Below are 18,658 nucleotides of genomic sequence, written 5' to 3' on the forward strand. Positions count from 1 at the left end.
TTAAAATGTATTTTTGGTTTTTATTTTTATCAAAGTATGTGCATATAGTTTAGACAGTTAATGTTAAACTACTTGTAACAAAAAGTGGTCCCTCCACCTCTCTTCAGATATTTTAGCTGTTTCTTCTGTTATTTTCCAACATGTTGATAGCAGTAGCACTCTACTGCTTTCTGCTTCTCTTTCACTAGCTGTAGACGTTATCATTCTGTTAGGGTATATGAGAATTTTTAGTTCGTTTATACCCTGTTGCCATTCTTCATCTTTCCTATATGGATAGGTCTCATAGCTTTTTGTTTTTCTTGTGATTACCCCTTCTCTTACCTCTGCCTCTTTTTCCACTTGCCTGGCTTTCTTGGAACACTTAAAATTTTCTACCCCTTCCAGCAGCCACTTTCAGTAGTCATTACTAATACTCACCTTCCACGATTACAATTGCTATCTATGTAAGCTATTTTGAAAGTAAAAAAAAAAAAAAAAAAACATGTATCGTGTTATTCTACTTAATCTGAAAATTATAGAAAGAGAATTACATTCTGAGATCTGTAAATTCTACCCTGGTCCCTTGGAGAGACCCTCCTGGGACCCCCTCTTCTGTAATCTGCACTGGTGGCTCTATTCTGGTTCTTTTGTATAGCAGCTGTTTACAGGTTTCCTTATCATTATCCTGGGAGATGTCTTTACCTTTTAAGTTCTGTTTATTAGTTTATTAATTAGATTCTATTCTTTCTTGGTTCTTGCATACCTTTAGAGGAGTGAATTCCATAACTTCCTGATAAAGGATGCTTGGAATGAAAAAAAAAAAATTTGAACCTGTATATCTGAAACACCCAATTAATGAATCCCGTGGGGTGTAGAATTTTGAGTTGAAAGTAATACTTCCTTAGGGCCTTAAAGCATTTTTCCGTTAGGTATTTTTATCATGTAGAGGTGTTTGGTTTTTTCTTAATGTGGTTCAATTTTCAGTCTTTTACTAGTTTCTAAGTTTTGTGTCTGTCTTGACAAGGGTATATAAATCTTGAGTTTTCTACTAATTCTTTTTGTAGACTTTTTTTTTCTGTCCTTCATTTATCTGATATTTAGTTTGTACCTTTTGTGAGACAGATTAACCTTAGTTTGTGTCTTTTGTGAATCAGAGATTAACATTTTTTTTTCTCCCATTTTGTTGAACAGTCTGTCTTCATTGGCTTATTTTTTTGTGTATGGATTCAAAATACTGATACTTTTTTATCATATTCTAAATTCTCAAAAATATATGGGTTTATTTTCTTGAGAGCTGTTTTATTAATCCATTTTGATGATACTGGGCCAGTGTCATGCCTTTAATTTCCATAGCTTCATAGTTTCCTTTGAGACCTTTCAGGAAAATACCTGCTGCTTTATCCTTTTAGAAAAATAATTTGTATTTTTATGTGTTAGATGAATGTTAGAATTTGTTTTCTCTGTTCCACCTAATTCTTAGTGCTTTAATTGGGATTCTGTTTAGTTTTAGATTAATTTAGATTTAGATTAATCTAAATTTAGAATTAATTTAGATTAGGTAGTATAGTTCTGTACTGTTAAAAATCCCTCTTGATTATAATATTTATTTTGAAAATATGTTTCTAAAATTTTATCCCATTGAGGTATCAAATCCTGTGATTTAAATTGCTTACAGAAATCTCTTGAAATGAGCATAAATATTTTAAAATAAAGGACTTTTTAGTAAACTTTAATTGTGGAATTTTAGAATCAGAGAATTTTGAGTTTTAAAGTATATGTATATTTCTCATTACCCAAAGAGGCAGCTGGACCCCCTCCTTGGAGAGTTGTTTTGTCAGAAAACTGTTTCTTAAGATAAATTTTGTCACTTTGTCTTTTGCCCTAGAGGAATCTGTTCAACAGACATTTCAAGTTTAACGAGTATTTTAGTGTCTGCTCTGTCACTCTTACATGTTTGTAGTATAATTTGCATTGCAAATTTATAGCATATAAAATAATATACAGCTACATAAAAGTACATTTATCTATTCCCTTTATATTTTCGCTTTTTTCAAGCAGCTGTCATATGCACTTGTCAATTATTCCTTCTTCTAATCTGTACTTGTAAAGTTGCATATAATTTTGAATTTAGCATTATCTTCTAAAATTTAGAAATATTTTGTTTTTAAAAATGAGGTATAATTAACGTAAATTATATTAATTTCAAATGTATGACTTATTGATTTGATATTTGTATATATTGCAAAATGCAGAAATAATCTATTTAAAGTGATTTTATCTTGGGAAGATAACATAGAGGTAATTTAATTTTTCAGAACGTTTGAGCATGCTGTTCTAGCTGCGGGAACAGATTTCCGATCGGACAGACTGTGGGAAATGTATATAAACTGGGAAAATGAACAGGGAAACCTGAGAGAGGTTACAGCTATATATGATCGTATTCTTGGTATTCCAACACAGCTATATAGTCATCATTTTCAGAGGTGGGTGGAAAAATCAGATCATTAAAATTTTTTTGTGATAACTCAGGTAATTAATTTCTAATATTGAGAATAATTATTCTCTTGAAATGTAAGATTCTATTAGATGCAAACAAATTTATTGTGCTCAATAATCACAATTTTTATACAGTTTAAAATTTTGACATTTTCAATATAGTTTATGAACTTCACTGGTTTTAGATATAAGGTTCCCTTGATCTGTTTTATAGATGAGGAAACAGAAGGACTTTTCTCTTCTGTCTAGGATATTTCAGAGTAGTGAAAATAAGCTTTATTATTCTTATGGTTAACTCAGTATATAGCACATAATAGAAGCTTGTTTGAAATGTAATAATTTACTCAAGGTACATTCTTGTCATTCATATAGCATCTTACGTCCAAAACAGTGAAGAACATATTTTTTGTAGTTAAGTCCTGTTTATATTCAAACAATCAAAAATTATCATTTCATTTTAATGAGTGCTGTATAAAACAACTATTTCTGTGTACTGTGATTTGCATGTTCTGTTTCTGATGTGTTCAAGTATCCCACTGATATAGACTCAGTCTTTCTGAACAAGAAAGTATGAGGACTGTGTTGATAAATGTTTGCTCTTCTTACCTGCCATATTGTCTACACATTTTTGTCATAATTTTTATAACTAGGATTGTGGTAGAACCTGTAAACTTAGGTACTTTTTAAGTAAGTGATTTTTTGAAATTTTCTTTACTAAAAAGTAGAAAACTTCATGAAGCATTTGTAGATAACTGTGGATCAGTTTGCTAAATCTCTGCAGACCCACATTAGAAATAGGAAATGTGGGTCTGAATGTGCCATTTCTCTCTCTCTTTTTTTTTTTTTTCCATGAAATTTAGAGGAGGTGTGCAGGTTTCTACGGTATAAATGACCTAGGGAGATACTTGCTGAAAGAGATTAACACAAGGATTGGCATCTGGAAATTCTTGGTCAAATTTTAAAACTTAAATAGTTTTAATTTTTTTTTTAAACCTTTAAAAAAGATTTTAAAAGTCTTCTGGGACAAAGCAGGTTCCTTTTATAAATCAATCTAAAGTATAGAAAATCTAAAGCATAGGTAAAATCTATGATTATAGTTTTATTGTTGGTGAATGAGAAAAAAGACTAAGAAGCAGTTATGCAGACAGTATTCTGAGTGCCTTATAACTTTTAATCCTCACAATAAACCATGGAGGTATCATACTGTTACTTTCTACATTTTATGAAAGTAGAGGTAAAGAAAAATTAAAATATTTGCATAAGATCACAGAGTTAGTAAGTGCTTGGAAGCTGATGGGAACCTAGACAGTGTGGCCCCAAATTCTTGGTGTAGTTTTCTAAATCTTTTTTTTTTTTTTTTAATGAATATTTCACTGGGTTTTTAAAATGCATGTATACTTACAATAGAGATTTAGTGGGTTGCGTTTTACATACTACTTTTTAATCTAGTCTTTTTCACTTAATGAGAACCACTTTCCTTATGAGTATCCCAGACTGATAAATAATATTTGTATCAGTAAATCTTATAGTTTATATAAATAAACTAATTCCCTTGACTAACTGCTTTAAGAACTGCTGAAATGGTTTCTTCTGTCAAATATACTTCCCCTGTTTAATTTATTTAGCACTTGCTGTGTACCTGATGATATGCATTTAATTTGAAGGAATAAAGGCCTGTAGAAATGTGTGCCTTGACTTGGCCCTTAAGTTACTCATAAGTGTAGAAGAGGAAGCATGTTCTAAAAGAAGTATTCTGAGTGCTGTAATACAAATACTTCTATTGTGTAGGCTTGTATATTGGATATACACTGAACATTATCTCTAAGAAAACATCTAATTTAACATCCCCCTAGTGTGGTATGATCTAACTCCTCAGGCTCAGTCCCTGGTAGTTCATAAGCTCTTAGACAAACCTAAGCGCTGATAATTTCCCAACAGGCAATGTTGATTTATACTTTTATGATTGTAATACCTTTTCCACTTATCATTTATCTGGTGAACTCATTCCTTAGGACCCATATAGCTTAATGTTTTCTCTATGACACTTTCTGCAGTTCACCTAAACAGAACTCTTTGATCATTTGTACCAGCACTCTACCTACATTTATTTCATTTTTCTTAGCACTAATAACACTCCTTTGAATTTATGTCTCCTGTATCACTCCTTTGAATTTATGTCTCCTGTATCCTCTACATGTCTGTCATTTTAAGAGGCTTTTTCTTTTTATCATTGGAAAAACCCCTAGTGCTGGGAAGGATTGAGGGCAGGAGGAGAAGGGGGAGGCAGAGGATGAGATGGTTGGGATGGCATCACTGACTCAGTGGACATGAATATGAGCAAGCTTCAAGAGATAGTGAAGGATAGGGAAGCCTGGTGTGCTGCAGTGCATGGGGTCACAAAGAGTCAGACACAACTTAGTGACTGAAAAATACTCATCCTTAATACATAGGGAAACAGTTCCATATGTATTAGGCACTCAGCCATTCTATTAATAGATTGAATAAATTAGCTTTATAGTAGAAGAAGCTAATGAAAAAGTATTATGCATATGTTATCACCATATGAAAGAAGTTTCTAATATAACATGGCAACTGTTTTAAAGTTTATTTTCAGTTTTACCTTATTTCAAGTTTATATCTTGACAATTTTTAATGTTAACATGAGAATTAAATGTTTATTTTCATACTACACATTTGAGAGTTACTTCCTCATTTAAAATTTTTTTAAATAAGGCGATCTATATTTTTTTCCTGCTGGTGATAAAATATATCAAGTTAAGCCTCTATATTCATTGATTTTGCAAAATTTAAATTAATTTCCAATGTTATTTGCATATGTTTGTAAAAGTTTTTTTTGCCGTACCTTGTGGCATGCAGCATCTTAGTTCTCTGACCAGGGATCAAACCTATGGCCCCTGCATTAGAAGTGCAGAGTTTTAACCCATGGACTGCCAGGGTGGTCTCTATGGAAGTTTTAAAATCCATGAAAATCTAGGTGTCAGTAGCCTAAATTAGTTATAAAAAACTTTGGGGGAAATCCATAAGTTATGGTACATGTACAACCATCTCTGAGAATTAGGTGGAAGATGCAGGCCTGGGTCAGAGGCTAGGTAAGAATATAAAAGACTTCATGGAGACTGGATTTTAGTCTGAATGCAGGGTAATAAACGTTGAAGTGATTTGGGGGATGAGGATGGGATATGATCCTGTTTAATATTTTTTGTGTTTTTTTTTAATAACATTTATGACAGCAGTATTGAGGTGGGAGTGGGAGGAAGCAAGATCAGGACACAGGTTTGTTTATTTTGGTAAATAATGAGGGCATGGGGCCATATTTAGAAGGCAGACTAAATTGGACCTGGTATCCATGGAATGTAAGAAATCAGGTAGGTGAAAGAAATTGGGAAACTTAGCAGTTGACAATATCAAGATTAGAAATGCCTGAGGGTGTTGATTTGTGGATGAAAGTGACACACTTGAAGACATGTTGTATATAAGGTTCCAATTTAAGATGGTATAGATATTTTAGCTCCTCAGCTTTGTGTTTTTGATTAAAATTTGTGTGTGTGTGTGTATAAACTAGTATGTGTAGATAAATGAAATTACATGTTTTTCAAAACAATCTTTGCTTAAAATTTGTATTTCTTTATGCAGAGTGTTGGCAAGTGAATCTGAAATTTAGGGGAAAGGTTTGGGCTTTCCTGATGGCCCAAATGGTAAAGAATCTGCCTGCAATGTAGGAGACCCAGGTTTGATCCCTGAGTTGGGAAGATCCCGTGGAAAAGGGAATGGCTTCCCACTACAGTATTCTTGCCTGGAAAATTCCATGGACAGAGGAGCCTGATGGGCTACAGTCACAAAAAGTCGGATACACAAAGATCCCAACTGAGCGAATAACATTTTTTTCCACTTTAGGCTTAAGCTAGAGTTGTAAAAGTCATTATAATATGCTTGTTATTTCAAGCTATATTAATAAGATTGACCAGAAAGTATATAAAAACATTTGACAACTAAATGCAGAGCAGAATCCTTGGGCATACTAGTATTTAGGGGCAGACTGGAGGGGGTACCCCTCAAAGGAGATCAAGGAGCAGACTTGGAGGAAAACCAGGAAGGTAGTAACTCAGAGCCAACAAGTATCCATTTAATTTTTCTTATATAGGGTACTTGGTGACTTTAAATAGGGCAGTTTCGTTGGAGTATTTGACATAGACACATGAATTCAGGAGTAATTGGGAGGTAAGTTCCAAAGGAACTGCAAAATTTGTTGAAGATTTATAACTAATCATTTATTATTTAGATATGGATTGCTATATTTAAATTTACAGATGAGAAAACTAACATTAGAGAAAGGATAAACTTCCTTTTAGTCAAATAATTAGTAATGGACAAAAGTAGGATTTCAGTGTATGACTTGCCTTCATCATTCCATTGCAAAGGCAGGAAGGAAATGAAGATGTCTGTAGATTGTTTTATCAAGTGGTAGGTTATTACTATAGAAAAGGAGGAAAAAAGGTGTGGGGTTGGTTGGTTGGTTGGTTTTTGGTTTAAGTCAGAGTTCCTTTGAAAGAATAATGTGTAAGTAGAAATATAATGTGGGATCTAAAGTTGCGCTTCATATATAGAGCTCGTATTTTTATTGTCTTCCATTAGATTTAAAGACCATGTTCAGAATAATTTGCCAAGAGATCTTCTAACTGGTGAACAGTTTATTCAGCTGCGAAGGGAATTAGCTTCTGTAAATGGACATAGTGGTGATGATGGTCCTCCTGGTGATGATCTGCCATCAGGAATAGAAGACATAACTGATCCAGCAAAGGTAACCAGACTTACTAAAAAAAATTTCCATGTGTGAGAAACTATAGACTTTATGTCCCTTGACTGAATGTGTGGTATGATTTGTAGCTCTTATAAAATTAATTTCTAATTAAGGTAGGTAGGAATTCTTTAGCTAGTGTGGTTTAAATATAGATTTAAAGCTGATGATCTGTTTTACTAAGAGACACCTGAAACTAGTGTAAAAGGATAATTCACCTCTGTTGTGATGTACGGGACTTGTTCTTTTTTTTAAGGCATATAAATCTTACTAATTTCAGTATCGTTAATTGTACTTTGCACATAATTGATAACAGGCACCCATCACTAAGATTAAAGTGTGGATAATACTTAAATGTAAACAGTGATATTTTAAAATTTTAGTATATAACTTACATGTTTAAATTTTTTTTCTTCCCAAGCTTATTACAGAAATAGAAAATATGAGACATCGAATCATTGAAATTCATCAAGAAATGTTTAATTATAATGAACATGAAGTCAGTAAAAGGTGGACATTTGAAGAAGGTGTAAGTGTTCTGCTTTTTTGTTGTTGTCGTCATTAATAGGTTTCAAAATACAGATAGGAATAATGTATTTTTCTTTTAGTTTTGGGTGATGTCTCTGCTTTTTATTTTTGCTTATTTAAGTAATGTTTGTTGCATTTATGGCTGCCATTATCAATTTTCCATTGTCAACTTTAGAAATATTAAATTCAGATTTATTTGGATTTCAAGTTACCTGTTAATTCTGAACCATTTTATTCTAATTCAGTTTCTAAAATCAACTTCATTGAGTCATTTTAGGTAATATAACAAAATGTACCTATTTTAAGTAGAGTAAAATGAAGGCTTTTATTTCTTTATACATTTTATTGAGATGTAATTCACATGCCATATACTTAAAGTGTACACTTTAGTAGTTAATATATTCACACATATGTATGTACAGTTAATTTTAGAACATTTTAATTAATGTTAATTTTAGGACATTTTCATCATTCTTAAAAAACTCTTTAGCTTTTACCCCTCATCTGCTTACTCCTCCCTACTACCAACTCCAAGGTACCACTAACCTACTTTCAATTCTTATAGATTTCCCTGTTCTGGATTTTATGTGAATGGAATCATGTAGTATGTGTTTTTTGTGTGTGTGTGATTGGCTAGTAAAATGACATTTGACAAGCATTGTTGATTATCACAACAGTTAGCATATAGGACTATCCTGTCACCTCAAAAGGTCCCCGATGGCTCCTTTTCAAGTCAGTAACCACCTGACTCTTAGCCCCAGGAAACTGCTTATTTACCTTACTCTTTTTTTTTTTTTCAGTACTTACTTTTTTTTTGTTTTAGATTCCACATACAGGTGATAGGACGTAGTATTTGTCTTTATCATTCTGACTTACTTCACTAAGTATGATAGTCTAGTTGCCTCTGTGTTGCAGAAAATGGCATTATTTCATTCTTCTTTTATGGCTGAGTACTGTTCCATTGGGGCTGGATATAGTATTCCATTGGGTGGGGTGCGTGCGTGCGTGTGTGTGTGTGTGTGTGTACCACATCACCTTTATCCATTCATCTGTGATGGACACTGATCTGCTTTCCATTACTGTGTATAATTGTTCAGTTCTAAAATACTCAGCAAAGAATAAAATTTTCTGAACATAAAATTGTATAGTTCTGTTAAAATGATTGGATAATTAGAAAATAATTTTATTCTTTCAGTTTATAAAACCTAAGTAATTAAAGGGATTTTAACTTTAAAAGTCTTTTTAATCTTGAGATGTGGTGATTACAATTTTCTGGTTCATTATTATATTTATAATTTAAACAATTTGCATTACTGTAGTAATGCATGTTTTGGTGGTGGCTTACTTTCATTGTTATGCCATGTTTTTATTCCAGATTAAAAGACCTTATTTTCATGTGAAACCATTGGAAAAGGCACAACTGAAAAACTGGAAAGAATACTTAGAGTTTGAAATTGAAAACGGGACTCATGAACGAGTTGTAGTCCTCTTTGAGAGATGCGTCATATCCTGTGCCCTCTATGAGGAGTTTTGGATTAAGGTAAGAAACTTATACGGTCTGAAACTTGAATATATTATGAACATTGATCTAGTGACTAACCTTTTTTGTACTTCTGTTGAATGTTGTTCATATAACTATATCTGTTGCATTAGGAGATGGTCTGCTTGCAACCAGATTTGACTGCTGCATATGCCAACCTCGTTGCCTCTCCGTCCTTCCTTACAGAAACTAGTCTAGTGGTTCAATAAAGGTGCTGAATGGGTTTAAAAATAGAATTTTATCGTTCTGTCACATATTTAATGCCTTGTTCAACTGTAAATTATTCAGTATTTCCTCTGTTTCTGTATGTAGTATGCCAAGTACATGGAAAATCATAGCATTGAAGGAGTGAGGCATGTCTTCAGCAGAGCTTGCACTATTCATCTCCCAAAGAAACCCATGGTGCATATGCTTTGGGCAGCTTTTGAGGAACAGCAGGGTAAGAATGAAGAAATTCAGTTGATATTTTGGGATTTAAGTTACTTTGGGATAAAGATACAGGGATTGAGTCTTGGGAACTGGTGTAAAGCAAAGGTCAGGTAAACTTTTTTCTTGTTCTCTATAAAGGGCCAGATAGTAAATGTTTTGGCTTTGCAGGCCATATGGTCTCTTTCCTAACAACTCTGCCATGGTAGCCTCAAAATAGCCATAGAAAATACATAGACAAATGAGCATGGCTATCTTCCATTAAAAACAAAAAAATGATCAGATGGCTGGATTTAGGCTGTGGGCTGCTATTTGCCAATACTTGGCATAAAGGATATTTCCTAAGTTGAATCAAAAGTATAAACATTTAATTACTATTTCTAGGTAATATTAATGAAGCCAGGAATATCTTGAGAACATTTGAAGAATGTGTTCTAGGATTGGCAATGGTTCGTTTGAGAAGAGTAAGTCTAGAACGACGTCATGGAAATATGGAAGAAGCTGAACGTTTGCTTCAGGAAGCCATTAAGAATGCCAAATCAAATAATGAATCATCATTTTATGCTATCAAACTAGCCCGACATCTTTTCAAAATACAAAAAAACCTTCCAAAATCAAGAAAGGTGCTTTTGGAAGCTATTGAAAGAGACAAAGTATGTATTTGTGTTTTTTTAGAGTATATTCCATTAAAAAAAAAAAAAGGTCTTTCTTGGTTGTTTTTCGTTTTGGCAACTATGATGAAAGATTTGGTCTGTATGTAATATATTTTATTACTAAGTGAAGACAACAGTCCCTCTAAACTGATGTTGCCGTTCTTTCAAAAAATTTTCACATTATTATGCATTAAAACATTGAGAAAATTAACATTATTGGATTAAAAGTATGGCTAATATTGTGACATTTTCCATTTTCTCCACATTCAGAAATTTTATGGAAAACTTAGCAGTTATTAAGTAGATTAGAGGGCCTGGGAGAAACTGTAAACAAAGGCATCGCAATTGCCTACATTGTAGCACATGTAGCAGTGAGATTATTCTCCTCTTATATAAAGTATATATAAGTATTTCCTTTTATATATCAATTAATGCCAAAAGATAGTGCCTGGGAAATTTCTCAGTTTTTAGATTTTCAGCAAATACCGTGTCTGTTTAGGACCCAAGTTTATAACAGGTTTGCTTCTAGCTGCAGTTGAGGATGATTATCTGTGGTTGTGAAGATTTAGATTACTGGGGCACGATTTTAATTTATTGGCATTTAACAATGTGCATAGTTTAGAAGATTCTATCTACCAATGTGTGTGTGAGGTTTTTTTTACCTGTTAATATGTATGTTGAAAATACTTAACATGAGTTACATTTAATAAATTTTCAATATTGAATTTTTCAAGTTGAGACATGAAAATTAAGGCATTTTAAATATCTGTGGTCTAATCAGAATATCTTAGAAATATATGATTAATTGGTACTGCTTTTTACACAGGAGAACACAAAGTTATACCTCAATTTACTTGAAATGGAATATAGTGGTGACCTCAAACAAAATGAAGACAATATCCTAAATTGTTTTGACAAAGCTATACATGGTTCATTACCTATTAAAATGAGAATTACATTTTCTCAGAGAAAAGTGGAATTTCTTGAAGATTTTGGTTCAGATGTTAATAAGTAAGATCTTAATTATATATTATATATTATCTATTTGAATAGTAAAAGAACATTGATTATTTTGGATGGGACTTTGATGAAGAGTACAAAGTAGTATATTGTTAAATTTTAAATGTTTCTTAGGTTCCTTTTTTCTTTAGGTATATATGGGGGTAAATTCAATTTTGCAAACATTCATGTGCTTAAGAGGACGTATGGTTTGTCTTTCCTTCAGAACTATTTTCAGAATCTTATCGTGGTGGTTTTAAACAGTGAGCAGATGAGAGAAGGCAGGAAGCAGGAATTCTGTGAGAAAGGAAGTGAGTGAAGGAGTGAACCCTGAAACACAGAAACATTTAATATATAGGTCACCAAGGCTGTGTGTGGTTAATCTGAAATAGGAATGCAGTCTCAGATTGGAGAAGAGTGAGTGTGGTGCCAAAATCATGCCTAATGACCTAATTTCCATGCATTGTAAAAAGCTAAAAGATAAGGGTGGTAAGAGTTCCCCCTAGGGAAAAGTAAAAGTTTAAGATTTGAATTTGCAAATTAGAGAGTAGAAATACTGATGAGAACATTGCTATCATTCCTTTCTTACCTGATTCTAGTATAGAAATACCCTAATAGAAATACCCTAATTCCTGTTAAGCAAGTATGTAAACATTTTGATGGCTGAGTAAGATTTTAATTAAACTAAAAACATTTAACATGAGTTACCTTTTAATATAGTTGTATATATGTGCTTGGCATATTAAATGTTTTATAATTACCTAATGCAAAACATGTTGACAGTCTATAATGAGGGGAAGAGGTACTGTTCTCTTTATAGACAAAGAGGCTAAAGAGAAATTAGGCAGTTTTTCCAAGGTCGCTTGGCTATTACTTTGTGCAGCTGGGATTATAACCTACTTCAGGGCCTGTGTTCTTAACCACCTTATGTGGTAGTTGAGAAGATACTATATGTGTTTTTTTTGTTTTGCACTGAAGAAAGTATACAAAAGAAATGGCATATGTAATTCCATCTTTTAATCTCAGTGGATGGTGTGGTGATACATGTATGTATGTGAGGTAGTGTATAACTATTAAGAAGGCTGTGATCTCTTTGGAATAGAAGCGATTTGGCAACTTTCAGAGAAGAGGTGGGATTTCATTTAGTTGTTACTGGATTCTGATAAGCTTTGTTCAGTCACTCAGTAGAGTCCGACTCTTTGCGACCCCATGCACTGCAGCACACCCGGCCTCCCTGTCCACCATCTCCTGCAGTTTGCACAAACTCATGTCCATTGAATCAATGATGCCATCCAACCATCTCATCCTCTGTCGTCTCCTTCCCCTTCTGCCTTCTATCTTTCCCAGCATCAGAGTCTTTTCCAGTGAGTCAGCTCTTCACATCAGGTGGCCAAAGCACTGAAGCTTCAGCATCAGTCCTTCCAGTGAATATTCAGGACTGATTTCCTTTAGGATGGACTGGTTTGATCCTCTTGCAGTCCAAGGGACTCTCAAGAGTCTTCACCAGCACCACAGTTCGAAAGCATCAATTCTTCAGTGCTCAGCTGACAAACTTAGGAGAGGCTATAAGTGGTGAAAGCAAATAAAAGTTCATGTAAAAGTAACATCTTTTACATTGGATTGGAGGGTCTTATGAAGCAGTGAAAGCTTGATGCTAAATGTGCTGTCTTAAAAGCTAGACTGAGTTCAGAGCACATGTGGTACATGGTTGACAGTAGGAAGCTGTTAAGAGTTTTGACTGAGGTGAAATGACATACTTAAATTTGGCAGTAATATACAGACAAATCTGAGATGCCAGTTAGGCCCTTGTGAATAGAGTTGTGGAGGGTCTGAGTATCGAGTCTGTTGTATTTGAAATTTAAAAAAGGGAAATGATACGGAAAATGAGCTGTTTAGATATTTAGATATCACTGTAATGAATTAATAAGAATTAATGTTCAAGTCAGACAAATATAGGCTTAAATCCTAGCTCTTAATGTTTTGTACTCCTCAGTATCCAGATTCTCTCAAATGAATATTGAGTCTCTTGTTGCCAACCCACAAGTTGTTAAACATCTTGAGGAAATTATGTGTGTGTGTGTTACTCGCTCAGGTCAGTTCAGTCGCTCAGTGTGTATGTGTGTGCGTGTGTGTGTGCACGTGCTCAGGTCAGTTCAGTCGCTCAGAGTGTGTGTGTGTGTGCACATGCATGTGCTCAGGTCAGTTCAGTCACTCCGTGTGTGTGTGTGTGTGTGTGTGTGTGTGTGTGTGTGTGTGTGTGTGTGTGACTCAGGTCAGTTCAGTCACTCCGTGTGTGTGTGTGTGTTACTCAGGTCAGTTCAGTCACTCCGTGTGTGTGTGTGTGTGTGTGTGTGTGTGTGTGTGACAGGTCAGTTCAGTCACTCCGTGTGTGTGTGTGTGTGTGTGTGTGACTCAGGTCAGTTCAGTCACTCCGTGTGTGTGTGTGTTACTCGCTCAAGTCAGTTCAGTCGCTCAGTGTGTGTGTGTGTGTGTGTGTGTTACTCGCTCAGGTCAGGTCAGTCGCTCAGAGTGTGTGTGTGTGTTACTTGCTCAGGTCAGTTCAGTTGTTCAGTGTGCATGTGTGTGTGCATGTGTTACTCAGGTCAGTTCAGTCGTTCAGTGTGTGTGTGTGTTACTCACTCAGGTCAGTTCAGTTGCTCAGTGTGTGTGTGTGTGTCTGTGTTACTCGCTCAGGTCAGTTCAGTCGCTCAGTGGTGTCCGACTCTTTGCAGCCCCATGTACTGCAGCACACCAGGCCTCCCTGTCTATCACCAACTCCCAGAGTTTACTCAAACTCAGGTCCATTGAGTCAATGATGCTCTCCAACCATCTCATCCTCTGTCATCCCCTTCTGCTGCCCTCAGTCTTTCCCAGCATCAGAATCTTTCCAAATGAGTCAGTTCTTTGCATCAGGTGGCCAAAGTATTAGAGTTTCAGCTTCAGCATCAGTCCTTCCAGTGAATATTCAGGACTGATTTCCTTTAGGATGGACTGGTTGGATCTCCTTGCAGTCCAAGGGATTCTCAAGAATCTTCTCCAACACCACAGTTCAAAAGCGTCAGTCCTTTGGTGCTCAGCTTTTTTTATGGTCCAACTCTCACATCCATACATACCTACTGGAAAAACCATAACTTTGACTAGACGAACCTTTGTTGGGAAAGTAATGTCTCTGCTCTTTAATATGCTGTCTAGGTTGGTCATAACTTTTCTTCCAGGGAGCAAGCGTCTTTTAATTTCATGACTGCAGTCACCATCTGCAGTGATTTTGGAACCAAAGAAAATAAAATCTGTTTCCACTGTTTCCCCATCTATTTGCTATGGGACTAGATGCCACCATCTTAGTTTTCTGAATGTTGAGTTTTAAGCCAACTTTTTCCCTGTCGTCTTTCACTTTCATCAAGAGGCTTTCTAGTTCTTCTCTTCCTACCATAAGTGTTGTGTCATTTGCATATCTGAGGTTATTGATATTTCTCCCAGCAGTCTTGATTGCAGCCGTGCTTCATCCAGTCCACCATTTCACATGATGTACTCTGCAAATAAGTCAAATAAGCAGGGTGACAATATACAGCCTTGATGTACTCCTTTCCTGATTTGGAACCAGTCTGTTGCTCCGTGTCCAGTTTTAACTGTTGCTTTTTGGCCTGCATACAGATTCCTCAGGAGGCAGGTCAGGTGTGGTCTGGTATTCCCATCTCTCTAAGAATTTTCCACAGTTTGTTGTGATCCACACAGTCAAAGGCTTTGGCATAGTCAATAAAGCAGAAGTAGATGTTTTTCTGGAACTCTCTTTTTTGATGATCCAACAGGTGTTGGCAATTTGATATCTGGTTCTTTCTGCCTTTTCTAAATCCAGCTTGAACATCTGGAAGTTCACAGTTCACATACTGTTGAAGCCTAGCTTGGAGAATTTTGAGCATTACTTTACTAGTGTGTGAGATGAGTGCAGTTGTGTGGTAGTTTGAACATTCTTTGGCATTGTCTTTCGTTGGGATTGTAATGAAACTGACCTTTTCCAGTCCTGTGGCCACTGCTGAGTTTTCCAAATTTGCTGGCATATGGAGTGCAGCACTTTCACAGCATCATCTTTTAGGATTTGAAATAGCTCAACTGGAATTCCGTCACCTCCACTAGCTTTGTTCATAGTGATGCTTTCTAAGGCCCACTTGATTACACATTCCAGGATGTCTGGCGCTAGGTGACTGATCACACCATTGTGATTATCTGGGTCACGAAGATCTCTCTTGCATAGTTGTTCGGTGTATTCTTGCCACCTCTTCTTAGTATCTTCTGCTTCTGTTAGGTCCATACCATTCTGTTAGTCACTTAGTCATGTCCAAGTCTTTGTGACCCTTTGAACCATATTCCACCAGGCTTCCCTGTCCGTGAAATTCTCTAGGCACGAATACTGGAGTGGGTTGCTGTTCCCTTCTCCAAGTGTCACTGGTAATAGCTATTAAATGTGTACATATGCAGGCTGTTGAGGGAAGTTGAACATGCATGGAAATATCAAGGTCATTTTCAGAGAAATTTTAATATCTGTGTTCTCTTTCAGAGAAGTCTGTGTTCAGGTTTATGATTACCTTAAAAAATAAGGCCATCTTTGTGTTTCTAAAAAATATTTTTAAAGTGATTGCCTGGTGGTCCAGTCTGGGTTAGCAGTCAGTGCTCAAAAAAGGGAAAAAGAAAATTACAAAATCATTGATTTTAAAGTCAGTTTTGCTTCAAGTGACATTGTTTTTGAAGTTTTAAGTTCCAGTTGAAACCTGTAATTCATAGCCCCTTAAATTTTTTAATTAAAAATTATCTCTTTAATCAGTGATAATTCTGAAATTTTTAGTTCTCATTCAGTTTATCATGTAGCCAAAGTTTAAATATACTTTATCCTAACTGGTGGCAGGTGTCTTCAGTAAGCATTGTTAAATTAGATCTCAGAAGTACACAAATTATAGAACTGTCAGGATTCAAGGTTGTACTAGAAAAAAAGTGTCAAGGTCACTGTCTTTGTTGTGTGATACAGCTCCTTAGGCCTTTCCCATGTGTTAAAAATAAAACACACAGGTCTTGACCAGCATCCCCTCAAGCTCTAGCCCACTGTAGTGCAGAAAACAGGCGCTCTTTCAGTATCTCAGTCAAAAATCCTGGGACTTCCTGATCTTGTTTTGGGTCATATGATCACCTCTAACCAGTTATTGGTCAGAGACATCTAGTAAGGTAATTGACCAGGCCTGTATCTCTGAAGCCTCATTTGAACCACATGGACTGAGAAGGAAAGTGCAAGGCAAGCAAACAGAAAAGGTAGTTAGGGCTAGGTTTGTCTGCTTGCTTGTTGTTTCTTCTAAACGATGCTCATTTCTACTTTTTTGTTTCCCTGAGTGGAAGTAACTTGAAAACCTGAAAGTTTTAAGTTTGGCTTCTGTGTATTCCAGTGGATTGTTTCTCCTTCCCTCACAGGCTTTTGAATGCTTATGATGAACATCAAACACTCCTAAAAGAGCAGGATTCTTTAAAAAGAAAAGCAGAAAACGGGTATGTAACTTCCTGCTGAATCAGGAAAGGAAGCTTAAAAGAACACAGTTCATAGTGGGAATCCCTTTAAAAATAATTTTTACCTTTATATTGTAATTTACTTTTTTCATGATTTGAAATCATATGAAACAGTGTGGCCAAGAACTTCAGATTTGTACAAAGGTGACGTTTGTCCATTTGTTAAAGTATTTATCTATGGGAGTTCTGAAAGTTTCCATTTTGATCTTTTATTTAGATCAGAAGAACCAGAGGAAAAGAAAGCACACACAGAAGATACAACTTCATCATCTACACAGATGATTGATGGTGATTTGCAGGCAAATCAAGCCGCGTATAATTATAGTGCCTGGTATCAGGTAAGTTTACATAATTATAATTGATTTTTTTTGGTTAATAGATGTCACTAGAAATTATATATATATAAATTAGGATAGTCTAGTCTTTTTTTTTTTCCTTCTTTAGGGGAAAAAAAAAACCTCTTTACTTTTGATCCGTGTGTAAACACATTGTCTTTTATGATTAAGACTTGGAATTTAAGCAGTGAACACATGCTTGTTTTCTTTAAATAGAAACCTGCTTTAATTAAATTTTTATATATGGATCTGTCATAGCTCTTGGAAGCTGATACGTTTGCTTTTTCTTTTCAGTACAATTATCAGACTCCTTGGAATTATGGACAATATTATCCTCCTCCTCCAACCTGATAAGAAAATCAAATATCAGATGGAATGTGTGAAAAGTATGAAATTATTTTTTTTTAATGAGGGATGTAAACATAGTACAAGCTTGTTGTATTTGATAACTTGTCTTCCCTGTTTCTGTGTAACATGATTTGTTTAGTAATAGGGGAAAATGTCACTTAGTAGCTTACCACAGATACTATTTCCTACCATTTATAAAATTTACTTTTTATTGGAGAACTATTTTTTTGATTTTTTTGCATTAAGTGGTCTAGAATTCTTTTGCAATGCATTTGCAACAGTTTTGTAGCCTTAAAGGTAGGAAAAAAAACTGACTGCAAATCACGTCAGTGTAGGACAAGATTCTGAAAACACATAAGGGCTGGTTATTAAGGATTTACCTCCTCTTTAAAAAAAAATGGATTTTTAACCTTTGCTGACAAGATACTGTCTGTGTTTTGATTATCCTTGTGAATTTGGATCTAACAGCAGAAACAATGCCTGTTTAAAATATTGTCTTGGAATAGAGATAATAAATGAGGAAATGGAATGTTTGCATCCCTTTGAAAAAAAGAAAATCATATCAAAACGATGTTGTTTCAGGAGACTTTGTATTTGGAATATTCATGTTAAACTTGTGAGCAAGCTTTCATTTTGATCAAACTGATCATCTTCATTTTTGTAATAAAACTGAAGACTCATCCAATAATTGTTATGGATTTATTGGGGGGGAATCCCTTAAATTTATATTTACCATGCTTAGTGGTTTTATTATTAAATTTATATTCACCATGATTCTGAAGTATACGTCTCTTGAATTCAGCTATTATCTTCTTGACAGAATTTAAATTTTGTGGCCTTTTGCTTCTTCTCAATCTCTATGCTTTTGCCTGCCTTATACAGAAAAATTTAAATATTTTAAGATGAGTGTCTCTGGCAAGGCTGTCCAGACAGATTTACTGTTACCCCCTTGGTTTGGTGAACTCTTAGTACTGGTTAACCTAATCAGAACATT

At 34.9% G+C, this 18,658-nt stretch overlaps 1 protein-coding gene across 4 annotated transcripts in view; it reads left to right on the forward strand.

Moving 5' to 3' along the window:
* Positions 1 to 18,438, forward strand: part of PRPF39 (pre-mRNA processing factor 39) — a 34,635-nt gene extending 16,197 nt beyond the window's left edge. For 3 of the 4 annotated variants that reach the window (XM_018066226.1, XM_018066227.1, XM_005695287.3), the window contains 10 exons: positions 2,295 to 2,462; positions 7,129 to 7,294; positions 7,713 to 7,820; positions 9,195 to 9,359; positions 9,672 to 9,798; positions 10,170 to 10,438; positions 11,265 to 11,449; positions 16,889 to 16,963; positions 17,199 to 17,319; positions 17,611 to 18,352. In XM_018066226.1, coding sequence (XP_017921715.1) covers positions 2,295 to 2,462; positions 7,129 to 7,294; positions 7,713 to 7,820; positions 9,195 to 9,359; positions 9,672 to 9,798; positions 10,170 to 10,438; positions 11,265 to 11,449; positions 16,889 to 16,963; positions 17,199 to 17,319; positions 17,611 to 17,667 — 1,441 coding nt within the window. In that variant the 3' untranslated portion in view covers positions 17,668 to 18,352. Of the gene's footprint in view, positions 1 to 2,294; positions 2,463 to 7,128; positions 7,295 to 7,712; positions 7,821 to 9,194; positions 9,360 to 9,671; positions 9,799 to 10,169; positions 10,439 to 11,264; positions 11,450 to 16,888; positions 16,964 to 17,198; positions 17,320 to 17,610 lie in introns of all 4 variants that reach the window. The other variant, XM_018066228.1, reaches the window with a different exon arrangement.

The sequence above is a fragment of the Capra hircus genome, chromosome 21 (assembly GCF_001704415.2).
Source record: "Capra hircus breed San Clemente chromosome 21, ASM170441v1, whole genome shotgun sequence".
Taxonomy (NCBI): domain Eukaryota; kingdom Metazoa; phylum Chordata; class Mammalia; order Artiodactyla; family Bovidae; genus Capra; species Capra hircus.